This window comes from Rhodnius prolixus, unplaced genomic scaffold (genome assembly GCF_049639745.1).
Source record: "Rhodnius prolixus isolate KJV_2025 unplaced genomic scaffold, Rpr scaffold_8, whole genome shotgun sequence".
NCBI classification, from domain to species: domain Eukaryota; kingdom Metazoa; phylum Arthropoda; class Insecta; order Hemiptera; family Reduviidae; genus Rhodnius; species Rhodnius prolixus.
The window spans coordinates 10,872,044-10,889,180 of record NW_027411593.1 but is presented as its reverse complement, the minus strand read 5'-3'; the positions used below and the strand labels follow the sequence as shown (position 1 = coordinate 10,889,180).

Sequence of the window (17,137 nt, the reverse complement as noted above, 5' to 3'; positions counted from 1 at the left end):
TTCGAACTGGGGATCTCCCACTTACAAAACCACGCTCTTGACAACTAGACCAACACCCTGGCAAGATATTCTTACCGTAATCATAGGCCAAGAAGTCTTGCAATACAGGGGTACATTAACATGATGTGATGATTGCTTTTATTTGATGATAAAACAAATTTATCCTGATTCATCCACAACCATTACATTACACTACATGTTTTAAAATCTTCAATTATTATTATTTTTTTACTTTGCGTCACCAATAACATATTTTGCAGTCAGAGGACCTCCCAAAACGTGTATTTCTGGTGGAAAATTAATATTGAAAACCGTTCACGAGTTGATAAAATAGTAAATTTGATCTCAAATATCTCAACAAATATTAGTGATATCGAAACGGGGTTAACGTCATTTTTCACAGTTTTTAATGAAGTTTTCATAATCATTGTCAAAACCAGTGGTCCTCATGAAACTCCAAACCGGTTTTTAGCTGTAACTCCGCCAAAAATGAAGATACAGCATCGGGGAAGGAAATTTTGAAAACTAGACCAAAAAAAAACATATAGTTTACTTTAAGGGTTTTATCGAAATTCCGCTTTCCTAAAAAGTTATTAGCGATTGGTGCGTTTTAAATGGATCACCCTGTATATATTCAGCGGAAATACTGGAATTGGTTTTTATCTATGGACCGGATATAAAATTCAATGTTAAAATCGTAATTCAATCAGGAAAAATCTGCTATTGAACAAAAGCGTAAATTTTTTCCTTTCTTGTAATTTTTTATTAATTCTTAATAGAAATTTGCTTTTCAAATATTTTCTTCATAATTTGTTAAGGATTTTATTTTTTTTTCTGATTTCCCAGTCCTTTGGAAATTCTCCTGTTTCCAGTACCTAATTAAAACTCGAACATCTTTCTAACTCTCCGTTCGTCCTTTAAAAAACATCTGCTACTGGTTCTTGGTGTCGAAGTTCTTTAAAAAAAGCCCTGTTCATCCCATCCTCTAATTTCACAACATACAGAAGATTTATCACTTTGTGGAGGTCATTTCCATCGGTTTCTTGAGAAGAAAGATGTTACTCGGATGCCTTAATTGTCGAGAATGAAGAAGGAAATAAATCTGCGATCGAGAATAGTGTTTCCTCCCATTTATTCTTATTTTATGCACAGAATTACTCGCATTATGGAATTCTCCTAGCCCAGGGGGCGGCAACCCGCGGCTCGCGAGTCGCATGCAGCTCTTTTATCCAAATTTTGTGGCTCTTCAGCCTGTCCAAAATAAGTTGTATATTTCAATTTTATTGAAACAAATGAAAATTTCATTTATTAAAGTAAAGATATTTTTTCAAAAAGAATTTTAAATGTGATAGGTTTGAAATTGAATAGAATTATATTAAAATACAGTACGTAATATATAGGACTGAGGCCATTTTCATTCAAATACAGGTTTAGTTATTATGTATTCGTTTATTTACTTTGCAATATGTAAAAATAAATATATAAAACATTTTAATGTTATTGAATACCTTAAAATAATAATTTGTGAATACAAATAATCTACAGAGTTTTTTACACTCTATCATCCTTGCGGCTCTTGGTAAGATTTATTAAAATTACTTAAAGGAGAAATGGCTCTCTACTTAAAATAGGTTGCCGACCCCTGTAAACCTAGCCCAAACCATTGGCAGAAAATTATTTATTTATTCTAGTTTTGCCTTATTATAAGAGATTTTTCAAGTATAGATCGGATTACCGCCTAAACTGGTTGAATTAAATCTCCTTGCATTCATAATCATGCTGGTCCAAGAGCAACCCCAGGGTCTGTAAGCAAATAGATCCATTAGAGAGAGAGACTGTTTGTTTTATTGATGAAGAGTTAGATGATTACTACGTATCTCCAAGACAACGATGTAGACAGCTTCATTACAGGGTTTTACTTAATCACTCTCCTACTCATAGCTAGTTTTTGTTTGAATGTTGATTAATATCTCATTATAATTGTTATTAATCATCGGATACATTAAGATACAGGCCTTAAGGTTTGTTCCGACTCCAAAAATTAGTCAGAGTTTTTGATGCTGCGAAGGATTCGAGAGAAAGAGAACGAGGAGCATGATATTTATAACTCTGATCTCTCAAATTTTGTCCATGTTGCGAGATTCTCTGTCGCTAGATCAGTAGTCTTAGCATCCTATAAATGATTCGAGTCTAATTTTAAAATTGAATAAGTTGGACAGAATCGAAAATCCATTTTATCTTATATACAGGGTGAACCAGTAAGTATTGTCCATAGGCCTCATGTGTGAAGTACATCTAAAGTGGAGTTTAATGACTTATTGGCCAACTTCATATTTTTCTCTGTTCTTGAGTGACGTCACTTTAAAGTTTTTTTCTAAAATCATTACTTTTTTCCAATAAAAATGTTATTACTCAGAAAGTTTTAGTCCGAATTCAATTCTGATGACACGATTAGAAAAACAGATAAATTTTCTAAAAATTGATTCCATTTTGAAGCATAAGTTATTCTCCAAACAGCCTCAATCTTCCTCCGAATGCTGGAAAAATAATAGTAATCGAAATTTTTAAGAAAACTCATTCAGCCCTTACGTGATCATTATCAGACCTAAGTGCTGGCACTTTTTATAAAAGTTTCCTTGTTTAATGGGCTTTCAAACGATGTATTATTTTCCATGATTCCTTTTATCTTCGTATGATAAATTACGTTTGTATTACCAGAAAACGTGTTCACGAGCACTAAACAGTGTTGTGGTACAATAGAAAATTTTGAAACCAAGGTAACAGATAAGTGAAGTTTATTTGTAAGGCGCCTAGTTGTACTGGTTAATACCTAATTCAGATACAACGGTTATCTGTTAGAGGGTTCAAAGGGGGTTCAAAGGTTGGTTAAGGCTTATTTACATTTTTTTCTTTTTCAACAGTGTATTGTGTGTGAAATTGTAATTTGGAGTAAATACAAACTATATGATTTTTTTTTTTTTTAGTGCAATTTGTAACTTTTGACTTCCTAATTTAAGGACAGTCTACATTAAAATTGACTACTGGTCCATCTAAAAGAGTTTTCAATGAATTTAACAACTTAAATAAACTAACACTGTTGAGTGCTCTCGTGAACACGTTTTCTTGCAAAAAAAATAGTAATTTCTCATACGAAGATAGAAGGAATCCTGGGCAAATGATATACCGTTTGAAAGCCCATTAAACAAGGAAACTTTTATAAAAAGTGCCAGCACCTAGGTCTCATAATGATCACGTAAGGGCCTAATGAGTTTTCTTAAAAATTTCTATTACTATTATTTTTCCAGCATTCGGAGGAAGATTGAGGCTGTTTGGAGAATAACTTAGGCTTTGAAATGGTATCAATTTTTAGAAAATTTATCTGTCTTTCTAACCGTGTCATCAGAATCAGAATTCGGACTAAAACTTTCTGAGTAATAACATTTTTATTGGAAAAAAGTAATGATTTTAGGAAAAAACTTTAAAGTGACGTCACTCAAGAACAGAGGAAAATATGAAGTTGGCCAATACGTCATTAAACTCCACTTTAGATGTACTACACTAAAGTGACCACATTTTCATTGAGACAAAGCGGGACAAATGGGATGAAATGAGAATTACAATTTAGTGATATATATTTTATTGTATACATTCATATACTTGTACTAAAATGTATTTATTATTAATTATTGGTAACTATAAAAATATTTGTAAAAAATAATAATTTGAACATCATGATTTTTAATCAAATTAAATTTTTTATTTAATAAAAATTATGATTTTCTTTCAAGGTCGCATTTTTGATCCGAGTGAATACTTTGCAATAGATTCGGATCATTTATTAAAATATCGTGAAATATTTCACATGAATTGGTCAAATTATATTTTACACTTAATATAGATTTTAAAGTTTTAATGTTCAACTGCGTTTTTTCAGTTGTCCATATTTTATTGATATTAGAAAGAACAAGTTCTGTTGCTGCATTTGTTCCTGGAAGGGAGAGCGCGAATTCTACAATTTTCAAAATATTTTGATATATATTCTGTTTAAAATGAAGGAATAACACCGTCCATTTTTTGTCTGTTTCCACATTTGCAGACAACCAACATTTAATTTTTTCGTCTGTAACATATCTTTTTGCCAATGACACCTCATCTTATTGCTCTACCTTCGTCAATCAAATAATGAGTCAAACCGAACGTCAAATTGAAAACAACAAACCGCACTGTCTGCACTTATCTGAATTAAGCCGAGACGTAATGACAATGATCGAACACCACCGAGTAAATCTAACTCGGTACATTGCCTAATTTAGTATTATGCATTTTATGTGTTTTTTAATGTATTTTTTATTTCTTAATATTCACCATAATACTTAATAAATAATAGGTAATATATTTAACAGTACATTTAAAATAAGAAATGCAGATATTTTCTAAAAAGCGGGACATTTTTAAAAATCTGCGGGACGCGGGACAGTCCCGCCAAAATCGGGACGTGTGGTCACTTTATACTACACACAGTAGGCCTATGGACAATACTTACTGGTTCACCCTGTATATTTCTAATTTTCTTTCTGTTGCAGATACTATGAAGCTAACTCAGTACGACTATACGGCAGTCCAGAAGCTGGCGGATGTCACGCGTCCTGCGCACAAACCCATTACTGTGCGATAACACGTGTTGAATATTCAGAATTTAGGAATTGCCTTGAAGCGGCTGCCAGTGCTTTAGCCTCGCCGGCCAGTATGCCATTGATGTCATCGATTCCAGTTGTAATAATTAGCCAACTATTGGCTTACTATATGTCGGTCACTTGATAGATTTTCTTATTACTATATGCTTATTTGAGCTTATTGTATCTCTGTGTATTGTAAATGGGTGAATAAGAAGATGAAGAAGAAAGTACAGAAAAATTAAAAAAAATATAGTTGGGGGCTTTACACTTAAGAACAAAAAAGAAAAACAAAAAATGATTATAATAAATAAAAAAAGTAAATTCATGATTCTAATTCGGATTATCTATTTTTGTGTGATTTGTAAGAGATTTATAGTAAGTAAGATAATGTTTGACAAGAAAATTATATCACCGTATTCAAACTAAAACAAATTGATGTTGAAAAATTTCTCTTTTTATCTTTAGCTATTTAAGGAATCTTCCCCCTATCGCCATCTCCTGCCCAAAATACAAAAGCTTAATGTTGATAACAAAGTAAAGAACGCTGACAGGCTCTTCCCCCCCGCTCCCAAAAAGGAGTAAAAAGGAGTCCTCCCCTCCGAAGACAAAAATAAAAAAAACAATAACTTTTTTACATGTAATGATAACCTTTTTTCTCGTCATGTTCAGGTGATATAATACTTAGTTTTAAAAAAAAGAAGAAAATTAAATAAGTTGTAGATTTATTAAATGTAATTCAAAATAAATATGTAAAGTGTGAGAGGGAAATGCCAAGAATGGACTATTTAAGCAAATAAAATGAAAGAAAATTAATAAATGAGTTCGTAAAGTCACACATAAAAATCCAAAAATTTCGTAATAATAATGGGAATTCTCTAATCTGTGTACAGTAATTTAGTATTTTCAAAGATTTTTATTAATGGGTAATTAAATATTTAGAATATTTTTTAATTGAATTTGATTAATATTCATTAATTAATTTAAACAATTGAAAAAAAATAATTTTTTTGTATGTATATTAAAAAATAAAAAATTCAAGCAAATAAAAGTCTGCTGCACTTAAAAATGAAATTTAAATTTCCTTTATTTCTTTCATTTTCCCCATCTTATGGCAAAAAAGTTCATCCACATTATTTTATGAATGCCTATTTGAAAAGATTTAAGGAAAAATGAGTAGCATAAAGAAAATAAAATTAAGAAAACAGTTAAGTGTTTGATGTATAATTTTTTAAATGAATGTTTTAGATGTTTAAGACAAACTAATTTAAAAAGTTATATAAAATTTGGAAGAAGCAAAAAAAGAAATTGCCAATTATGCATAAAGAAGAATGAAATAATAAAGAAGAATGAAAAATAAATAGATGTGTCCAAAATGAATGTTTTTCGTCTTTAATTAAAAAAGATGTGCAACAAAAACATTTTTATAAAACAAAAATTAAAAAAACTCAATAAATGTCAAAGATTAAACGTTTAAAAACAAGAATTCTTCATTAAAAAAATCTTTTAATTTAATGAGAAGGAAAATTGCTCATCAAAGTAAATTGTGAAATAGGGACATTGATTGGTAATTGAAGTTCAATTTAAAACTAAAAAATATAATTCTTTAAAATTTGGTTTACACTGTCTCTTTTTCTTAAGTAAGGATAAGTATTGCAATTGTGCAAAGTTTGCGGTCTTAGTTTTTACAGGAAATACAGTATTAAGTAAGCGACTATTTTTTTTCCAACTTAACGTCTTAACTACCCCCAGATTAGGTGGAAGAACAGAACTATAACTGTGGCTAATAATCTTTCTTTCCCCAGTGAATCACGTCACCGGAAAGCGATGAAGAATACGATTCTTCTTGCCTAAATATGGGCTCACGGAATAGTACTTCTACGGAAGTTCTAAAAAAAATCGAATATTTATTTATTTATTTGCACTGAAGAATAATCTTCATGGCAAAGGAGTTGGAACATTGGCAATAATAACGTACAATGTGTCACAAAATACAGATTACAAAAAGCAAATTTAGTAAAGACAATAGTGAAAAACTGAGTTAACAATCAGAAAAATTCATAATACTAGTTTTACAATATATAAACAGGAAATGATTTTCATTTATTTATTTTTTTAATTTAATGGCATTAAGAAAAAATAAAAATATGTCTTTGATTTGGCTTGAAGAATTAGTGGCTAACAGGTTTGTTAAATTATCAAGTGCAGAATCATCATGTGATTTTAAATACTTATTAATAAATTTTAATCTGTGGGTCCTCAACTTGGGGCATATAAATAAAAAGTGATACAAATCGTTTTGACCAAGGTTACAAAAGTCGCACAATTCATTTGGAAAAAACTGTAATCTCACATCACGAACTAAAATTCTAGGATGTTTTTTAGAGATCATACGCAACTGCTCTAAAATCCTTATCTTTTCAATATTTCCCTCTATCTGAAGATAAGACATTTCATTAGAGCCAAGAGGACTGACAAATCTATAGTGTTCATTAAATCTGGAATTTATAACAAATTCAACGTCTTTGCTCAACAGGTGATTTTTAAATGCGTTTAACATATCACTTTTACAGGCTGAAATCTCACTAATGTTCTGGTTAATTAACCGTTCATAACCAATAATAGTCAAATAGTGTTTAAGATGGGTGTACCAGTTGGAAGGAGACTTTACATTATTATTGTCTAATTGAGCTAATCTAGAGTAACACATCTTTGGTAATCTATTATTATCCATTTTTAATAGTACAATCCACCAGCTAAGCATTCTACTTAAGATTTTTAATTGAATATGAATTCGTCCTGTCTCTACTCTAACAAAGGCACTCGGTGTCTGAATGGGTAGTCTTAAAATTGATTTAAAAAAAGAAACTTGGCCTTTCTCACATTGGTCATAATGAAGAGGGGCCCAGATTTCGGATAGATAGAGAAGTACACTCTCAGACATGGACTCATATAACACACATTTCGTTTCCCAGCAAAAAAATCGAATATCAACTGACTTTAAATCGTACCGTCTAAAAATCCAAAGAATAATAAGTTAACGCTCCCTTTTACGTGTCCAATTAACCCTAAAAACTTTCTTCTCGTCTCTGAAATAGCCCCAATCTCTGCTGCACAAAACTCCACACAAATCTACACAGCCATTTACAACCCTCTGATCCACACAACATGTCTACCAGAACACTTCCTTCAAATCCACACAGCGCCAGACTAAAGCCAAAGCGACCATCTCAAAACGATCAACGAACTCCTAGAATGGCTGCTGCGTAAGCTTGCCAACGTGCGCGAACTAACAGCTTCCAATCACTGATAAATTAATCATCGTTTAATTGCGTTCATGTTTCTGGATGTACAGATATTTACACCACTTGCTCACGATATACAGGGTGACCAGAGTTATATGCTCCACCCACTTTTTTTTTGTAACGGCGGGAAATTTCTAAAAAATAAAAAACACGTATTTAATCATTATTAGTCTAGTTTATTTTTAGTGATTGATCCATTTTTTTAATCCCCTGTATCTCGAGATGCAGCATCCAACTTTTGTTTTTCAAATGGAACGTTATATTTTTTGTTGCATATTTTTGTAGTATTTGAGTTCCTAAAAAAAACAAAAAAATTTTTTTTGAAATCGGTTAGGTTTTTCAAAAGTTATGGTAATTTAAAATATGAAAAACAAATTTCAGTTTACTGTCAAAATTACGTTATTTTTTTAAAGAAACTGTACAAACTGGGCACCATCAACGGATAGGCAAGCCAAAACTCACCCTGTTTAGTTACAAAAATAAAAATAAATATATATTCACGCTGTCACAGTGTATGGATGGTTATTTTGTGGTGTTTTATAAGAAGAAATCGATTCGTGAGAAATGGAGAAAAAATTACAAATAATAATTAAAATGGCGACTTTAAAGAAACAACAATAGTTTCAAAATGGTAGGTAACCAACCACAAGTTTTACGGTTACTACGACTTCATATTTTTCAGACATTTTTAGTTAATACGCAAGCGCTGAATACTTACCAAAATAAGTATTCCATGTGGAAACTCAAATTCGCAACTTTGACATAATCGCAGTACTTCCTTGTAAAAAGAAAAAATACGTGAAAGAAAAAGAAAATGTTTATCCATTTTCCGGTTCAAAGAAAACTCTTACTTTAGTTCATTTTTAGTGATCAACTTTTCTACAAAAGAAAATAATACTATAAAATAAACAATAAGAAATTAAACCAAGTTACATCCCATATAATATTCTGATTGCTATTTTTTTTAAAAAAAGGATTATAGTTTTACTTTATTGATGTTTTATGTTCATTATGTTGTTGATGTTTTATGTTCATTATGTTGTTGATGTTTTATGTTCATTATGTTGTTGATGTTTTATGTTCATTATGTTGTTGATGTTTTATGTTCATTATGTTGTTGATGTTTTATGTTCATTATGTTGTTGATGTTTTATGTTCATTATGTTGTTGATGTTTTATGTTTAAAAAATAAAATGATAAATCTTATAATAACAAAGAAGTATATTAATCAGCAAATTCAGCAACATCAAAACATGGATGTAGAAATTAATGAATATTAAAAAAATTAAAAGAATAGATGTTTTTAAAAATATTTATAATTATTAATTATTTTTTTTATTATTTTGTAACATAACATTCATACTGTAATAAATAAAAGTTAATATATGTTATAATACATACATGTATGTGAAAGCTTATGTTTCAATAATTCAAACGATGTAAAAAATTTAAATAAAAAGTGCATTTTTGTTTTTTCTTTTAATTTTATGTTCTTCTTTTTTGCTCTTTTTATAATTATGGTTTAAGTGAAATTTGTTTTTTCAAAAATGCCGCGCGTATCCGGAAATTAAATATATAAAAATTATTTTATAAATGTACTTAATGTGTTTGAAGTTAAAAAAAAGAAAATAAGCTGCTGACAGTACTTTTTCATGTTTAAACATGATAATTTAATTTCCCCCCCCAAAAAAAAAAATAATTATAATTAAAGAAATATGAAAAAACGAAAAATTAATTTATTATTGCTTCGCATATTCACCGCATTCGTTATTAATTTTTTTAATTAAATCTGGTGCCGTTGGTTGTTAAATTTCTGCTTTTAAAGTATCATTTCCGGTAAAATCGGATATTTACTCGTTCGCTATTCTTTCTCTTAATAATATTAAAAATTAATATGAATTTTTATTAAGTTTTAGTAAACTATTAATATTTAGGATTAAAAAAAAAAGCGAGGATTCGGTCCAAACTTTTATAATTATAATTATAATTAATAATTATTTTAACCAAATCCCCGCTTGTTTTAATTCTAAATATTAAAAATAATAATTTATTAAATATATATTCACAAATTGTATACATAATTACTTCTATTTTAATTATTAATATTTTATGTGTAATTAAATTACACAAACAAATTATCATCCAGAAGAAAATATTTTTTTTTTTCGTCAATTAATGTATGATAATTAATTAAAAATATTTTTATAAATTTTGTGTGAATCGGATGAGATTTTTTTGGCCTACAATAAAACAAATAATTAATAATAAGGAAAATTCTAGATATGTTAAAACGAATAGACGATTTCACAAAATTTAAGGAATTCTGACTGACGATACCAGTATAGATTTCATCTTATTTATATATTTTATTTTTTATTTTAACTGTAATTAATTTACCAATCAATAAATAGTTATTTATTTAACAAGTGTGGAAAGTAGTACTTTTCCTCACGCGAGGCAGGGTTTGCACGCACGAGCGAGCGAAGCGAGGCGAGTGCAAGTGCAAATTGCCGAGTGTGAGGAAAATACTTGACACTCGAGTTAAATATTATATTTTTTCTGCAACCATTAGATTTATTAACTAAAAAAATTAAAAATTTCATTTTTACAGTCTACAAAAAGTAATTTATTTATTATAAACATTTATTGTTATATTACAATTATTTACATTACTTACGTATTTACATTACTTATTACATTTTCTGCTGTTTCTTTTATTGATGGAGGAGTGTTTTCTAAACAGGCATCACTAGAATCCATTTTAAATTTCTATAAGGTAACACTATAACCTTTTTAACTGTTATAATTAAAAATATCTAATTATTTATTAAAGTATTATTTTTATTTCTATATTCCTTTCAATTTTTATTTTATTTTTTAATATTCGTTTTTTAATTATTTAGTTACGTTAAATAAGCTTGTTAGAGTTTTACAGAAAATATTTATGTTAATAACAAAACTTATATCAAGGAAGCACAATAAAGTTTTTCCACTCACTAGTGAGGAAAGTGACACTAATGGGAATTTTTCCCCACTAGTGTGGGAAGTTGGGCATTACACAGCTGATTTTAATTGAGTAATGAGAACTTCCCTACATGGTTGCAGAAAAAATTATTTGAAATACTAATAAGTTTATTTTATAAGTATTAACTACAAACTACTTTTCTGATCTCGTTTTAAGGAGAAAGAAATCGGAAGTAGACTTGAAAACTTACGACAAAATGTAGGAAGATTAACATTTATTAATGAAACTATCAACCGACTTATTCATAGTGTAGCAATATAGATTTCACTGCGGGTGTAATTGAGTCTAGAACGTGCTTTACATTACTTAAAAACAGAAAAACCCGTAATTTAAGAAGAATAAAACTGAAATCATGAAATAATACATTAAAGAAAAAGAGTATAGTTATGAAACATTTTACAGCATCAATAATTCAATTTATCTTTACATAAAACGAAGCTAGTTTGCAAAATTTAAACGGCAGGATATTAAATAGCTGTTGATAAAGGTGGATGAATAGTTTGATGGTTAGCATTTGGATATGAATCAGAAGCAGCTCTAGCGTGATAACAACACGAACATACCAGCTAGGAATTATGCGAGCAAGGAAATATTATTGAGTTATAACAGTTTCCAGTTATCGTAGTAATACATCCTAACAGCCACCATTGACGCGTTCCCTTGCGCCATCATATACGTACACCGGATATCTGAATGGTGTTTCTAATTCTGATATATTGTTTTCCGCTAACATTAGCTACAGATTTCACGCTTCGTAAATGCAGTGAAATTTGAAAGCATCAGAGATACAGATATACACACGGGCTTTCATAAATTTATCCTCTACTTTTATTTATTAGGTCCCGAGTTTTTTTATATTAAAAGCAAAAAATCCTTTCAAATATCCAACTTTCTGTCAAGAAAACGTAAAAAATTTTGATCTGTTCTCTTGCTGCTATTTTCTATCAACTTACTATCATAAATATTCTTAATTCTCGGAACTTTAAGGCATATTTAATTCTCATTAACATCATAGTTCGCAAAGGACGTAAATTACACGGAAACGTAACCTTATAGGGAAGCCTACCCTATTCTTCAATGAGATCTACCCTAAATTGAAATTTTCTGGATAAATTTTAATAGAAAAAGTTATAAATTTGAGTGTAAATCAGAGATGTAAAGTAATCGCTTTAAAGTAATTTTTAAATATGAATATACAGGGTACATGCGGAGGAGTGGTCGAAACTTCGGGATGTGTTGCAGCATCTCAAATGCAGCAAAAACTTTATTTTTTACTTCCGTTTTATTAAATAATAATTGTTAAAAACTAAAATGGTTACTTTTCTTTTTGTTCCTTCACCAAAAATTGACATTTGAGTAAATTAATAATGAAAAGTCGGTTTACGCAAAATCCCTGTTTTCTGCATTTTCACCCCTCTGTTCGGGGTAGGGTTTTATTAAAAAACAAAAAAATCCATATGATCTTGAAGGTCAATAAATGCGCAACATTTTCTGAAATTATGTGACTCCTTGAGTCATTAATCATTGAAAAAATGCAGTTGAAAATTTTAACAAAAATCATCGAGAACGAATTTTTTAGACATATAAGTAAAAATTTCATTGTTATAAGAAACGTTTTGAGGCTCTGGGTTAAGCAAATTTATAGGAAATTTAATGCTCTTTCGTTTGGAATAAGCAGATTTGTTGTAGGATAAAGGATAGAAAAGTCACGGCAGTTTTTATGGTGGAAAACGTGAATATCGACGGTAAAGTTAAATTAGAATTGGGCCAAAGTTAATAGAGTATTTTTTGTTGCATTTGAGCTGCTGAATCACCTTGTGAAGTTTCGACCACTCCACCGCATACACCCTGTATATTGGCTTCGTGACCGTAAATTATAAAAATTAAGGATTCAAAATTGGCGAGGTATCGGTCAAAAAATATTCTCTAAATTGTTTATATATTTTGTATTTGTAATATCCAGGCCCTGTAGAAGGCAATATATTTGTCGAAACGTTGGCGAAAAAAGACGAGTGGTTGATTTTTTAATTGGACCGATTCCTCGCCAATTTTGAATACTTAATGTAATTTTTAAAGTAATCGCCTATTTTTTCAGGCGGGGATTTAACGTCCAACTACCAATTAGGAGCCGTGGACGGGGGACGGAAGCTCATACTTTACTATAAACATTTTTTCTGACATAAAGTGGTCATAGGCGGCATTCGAACTGGGGAATCTACTTACAAAGCCACACTCTTGACCACTAGACCAACACCTCCGCCCCTAAATCTGGGATAGATAGATAGATAGATTAAATTAGGGCGGCCTCAAGGCCTACGCCACTGCGACCCCTTTGGATCTATTAAATCTGGGATGTATGTAATACATAATAAAATGCCCCTTGAAGGCCATTTTTGTGAAAATGGGAGAATTCATGGAGTAAAGAGTTATTTCCGGTACAGGAAATGTCTTCAAACTAGATTTCAACAATACCGCTAAACAGAAAACTAGAGATTTTCTGTAAATTACAAAAAAAAAGGGGGGCTACGTTAGCACCCAAGAGAAATATCCTACGAAAGTAACACGAACTCGACATTGTGACCCAAAATGATGGGTCTGAACTTACAAATTTGGACAAGATGAGAGAAGCAATTAGCTGCTCTGCTATTGGCCTAAAAGGTTTTGCCAATTAAAAATTAAAGCTTTGCTAAGATTTTTTTTTTTACTTTTGCTGGGGGAAAGGGGATATTGCTCTCTCACCCGTAAATAAAAATTTACAGCCCCCCCCCCAAAAAACAATTTTTAAAGAACTCAGAACATACTTCCGGTGGAGAATACAGTAGGAAGTGAGTGCGTTCGGAAAAAGCAGAAGAGGAAAACTTCGTGGAAATAAACGACTCCTACGGGTGCAATTAGAATTAAGAAAAGTTACTTTTACTCCGAAAGCTTCTTCGACTAGATTTGTCAACTTCGCTGAGTGTGACGAACGTCTGAAGTTTTTTTTTTTTTTTTTTTTAAAAAAAGAGACATCTAATGCAAAGTGTAGTTAATTAATGCACTTTATATTGGACACCATTTTGGGCAATTTACCAGCGAACGAACTAATTATAAGTTTAGAACTGAAGTAAGGCAATAAACCGGAAGGCCCTCCCTTCTATTGGTACTTAGGGCTTGTCATAAACCTTAGACACACAAAAAAAGATGTGTATAAAACAGTTTAGAAGGAACTTAGACCAAACCCTCTCTTTGGAATTCCCGAAAACGAATACTACGAAAAATAGATCACAAATTGCTATTCTAGTGAAGCCATGGCTGGAGAAAACGGTGCTCAAAAATGTAAAATTCCCCATTTTTTTTTGTTGCCCAGAAGAATATTTTAGTTTTATTTTGAAAATTAAACCAGCGCAAGCAGCACTATGACAACAATATAATCTTTGGTTTTCTTTTTATTCGTCGCATCCCTGACCGTTTTTTGAGGTTGAGAGGCGTTGAGATTTCTACTTCAACTGTGTTTTCGTTTCACGCCACATTTGCTGACTGGCTCAGGGAGGTTACACAATGTGTTCGTGCGTTATTCAAAAATGTTAATGATACATTTTGCAAAAAATAATTAAATACAAATTAATGAAACCTAGCACTAATAACTGCTCATTTTTTTTGGTGACTGATTCATAGTTTCAATAGGATGAAAAAAATAACTGCCAGTTTCAGTCATGATATATTTTTTATTATGCCGCGAGCTTTCGACCTCAGGGACTTCAACACACAAAAAAAGGAAAGTGCTAGAAATGATGTACATATCTAAGACAGAAAACAGTCTAAATTTCAAAACTGACAATTTAAACAACATATACGCAAATTTACTGCAAAATACTTGGCAATTGGCAACACTGACTTCTTTACAACCAAACACAATCACACACAGACCGATCACATTCAGTCCATGAGCAAGACAAGACAGAAGACACTCCAACCCTCTATTGATGTAAAATAGTACATTATAAATTAGGTAAATAATTTTTGTAAATTTCGTTACATTATACATATTCATTTTAATATACAGTCGAGCCTCCCATAAAGGACACTCTCACTAGCGACCACCTCCATTTACGAACAGTTTTTGGATTTCCCCGTTTTACCCCTATACACTTTCTATATAAAAGAACCTCCACCTAACGGACACTCTACATAGCGTCCGCGGACATTGTTTTTGAGGAACGGATTAAATGTTTCACCTCCCATCAACGACCACCTTATTATTAAAAGTTCGTTTGACGCGGTGATCAAAATAATTATCCCCTCTCAAATTTGTGTTCTTTTTCAGGTTTTTCCTAAAGTTTTCTATAAAAGCTCATACATCTTGTACCACCATATTAATCATTTTTCAATATATAACTTTGGACGAACAATATTACTTTTTTCCTGATATGTCTCTCACACGGAAGTGGTTAACTCTAGAAGAGAAAATAAATGTGTTAGAAGTTTTTGCAAAAACCAAATCGAGCCATCGTCGAAGTTGCCGAAAGGTTTGTTCTATTTTTCTAATAATAGATGATAGTATGATGATGATTTTATCATAAATTATTATTGTTGTGAATAAATGTGATGATTATTATAAAAATTATTAATTAAGTCAATAATATGTAGTTTTTTGATAATTTTTTTGGATAATTAAGAAAACTTTGATGCTTATCATGTAGCTAAATAATTATGCAATTATGTACACTGTAAATATGTTCCACAGCCCTGAAGATGACCTAGTCCCTAGATCGAAAGCTCGGCATAATAAAAATATTCATGACTGAAACTGGCAGTTATTTTTTCATCCTATTGTAACCTAGCCACTTTATTAACCTTTTAACCTCCCTTACTTAGTCACCAAGGGTGTAGAACGAGACAGAAACATAAGTGAAGTCGAAATCTCAACGCCAAACCTCTGATAAATGGATGAAACTCCGAAACTGATCCGAGATACGATAGACATGCCGTACTACGCCCGGATAAAATCAAAAATAGGTATTTCTTATTTATACATGGACCTAAGTTTTTGTCCCCCAAAAGTACATCAATTCTTATAATACAAATGAAGAAATATAAAAATTTACACTACTAAATGTGATTGACTGGAATAACTATAAACATGTTAGCATTAAATCTTAATATGTAGATGTAATATGGCTGCCTTACAAGACATGACAGGTTAAATTAGATGTTATTAGATTTAGACAAGCCACCAAGACATATTGTGGTAGCGGCCAGAGCGTATGGGATCACACAGCATCCATAACTTTATCTAGCTAGTGTGTAGCAGAGAGTTTGATTCAGTTAGTAACGTCATATGCCATTGTTATACCCCTTCCCCATCCCGTGCAGATCTAATATTACTGTGTGAGATTGTTGCTTTGGTTGAATGTCATACAGGAGACGTAGGCTCGGTGTTCTTGTAGAAAGGATTGAATCCTTCAAACTAATTGATGTTGAAAGTCACTCTCTCTCTCACTCACTCCTGTGTTGAAGGTCTTGTATTCCCCAAATCTTTGCCTCCTGATGATATCATTCACGTTCCCAAATTGGAAATATGAACTACCCTGCTATTAGAATAATTGAATTGTAACACGATAGAGGAGCGCATTGATTTGTTAAAGAAAACTTGTATTTGGAACATGAGGATGCAGGATATATCCTTAAGAAAAGTGGGGCAACTTGCCAATTTCTTCAAGCTCCAGAAATTTGACCTTCTCAAAGTTGGTTAATATTACTTAAATGGTAGATTAAGATATTCCTCTGAAGTGGCTCTTAAGACAGGCAAACCACGAACTTTCTCCAAGAAGTGCAACCGTTGATCACAACTCCTTGCTTATAAGTGTAATTCTTTAAAAGCAATAAATTACAAAGAAAAGGCGTGCCCTCCTGAAGAAGTGAATAGATCCAAGAGTCTTCCATTGAAGGTATTTGTAAGTTTAATCAGGTAGAGTCAGATAAAAGTTGTGCTAAGCGTTCGATTTGTCGAATGATAAGTTATTTTGAGCAGCATCTTTTCAAACTCTCATTTCGTCCCATTTTCTTGTTGGCACCATATTTCAAATATCTATCTAATGGATATTTTAATTATCTAGTCATTTTGTTTCGTTTAATATTTCTTAGCAATAACAACG

At 31.1% G+C, this 17,137-nt stretch overlaps 1 protein-coding gene across 2 annotated transcripts in view; it reads left to right on the top strand.

Moving 5' to 3' along the window:
- The window catches only part of LOC141450850 (cyclic GMP-AMP phosphodiesterase SMPDL3A-like), a 577,559-nt gene extending 568,623 nt beyond the window's left edge, over positions 1-8,936 (top strand). For both annotated transcript variants that reach the window (XM_074121695.1, XM_074121696.1), the window contains one exon: positions 4,584-8,936. In XM_074121695.1, coding sequence (XP_073977796.1) covers positions 4,584-4,818 — 235 coding nt within the window. In that variant the 3' untranslated portion in view covers positions 4,819-8,936. The remainder of the gene's footprint in view (positions 1-4,583) is intronic.
- Positions 8,937-17,137: the final 8,201 nt, after the last annotated feature.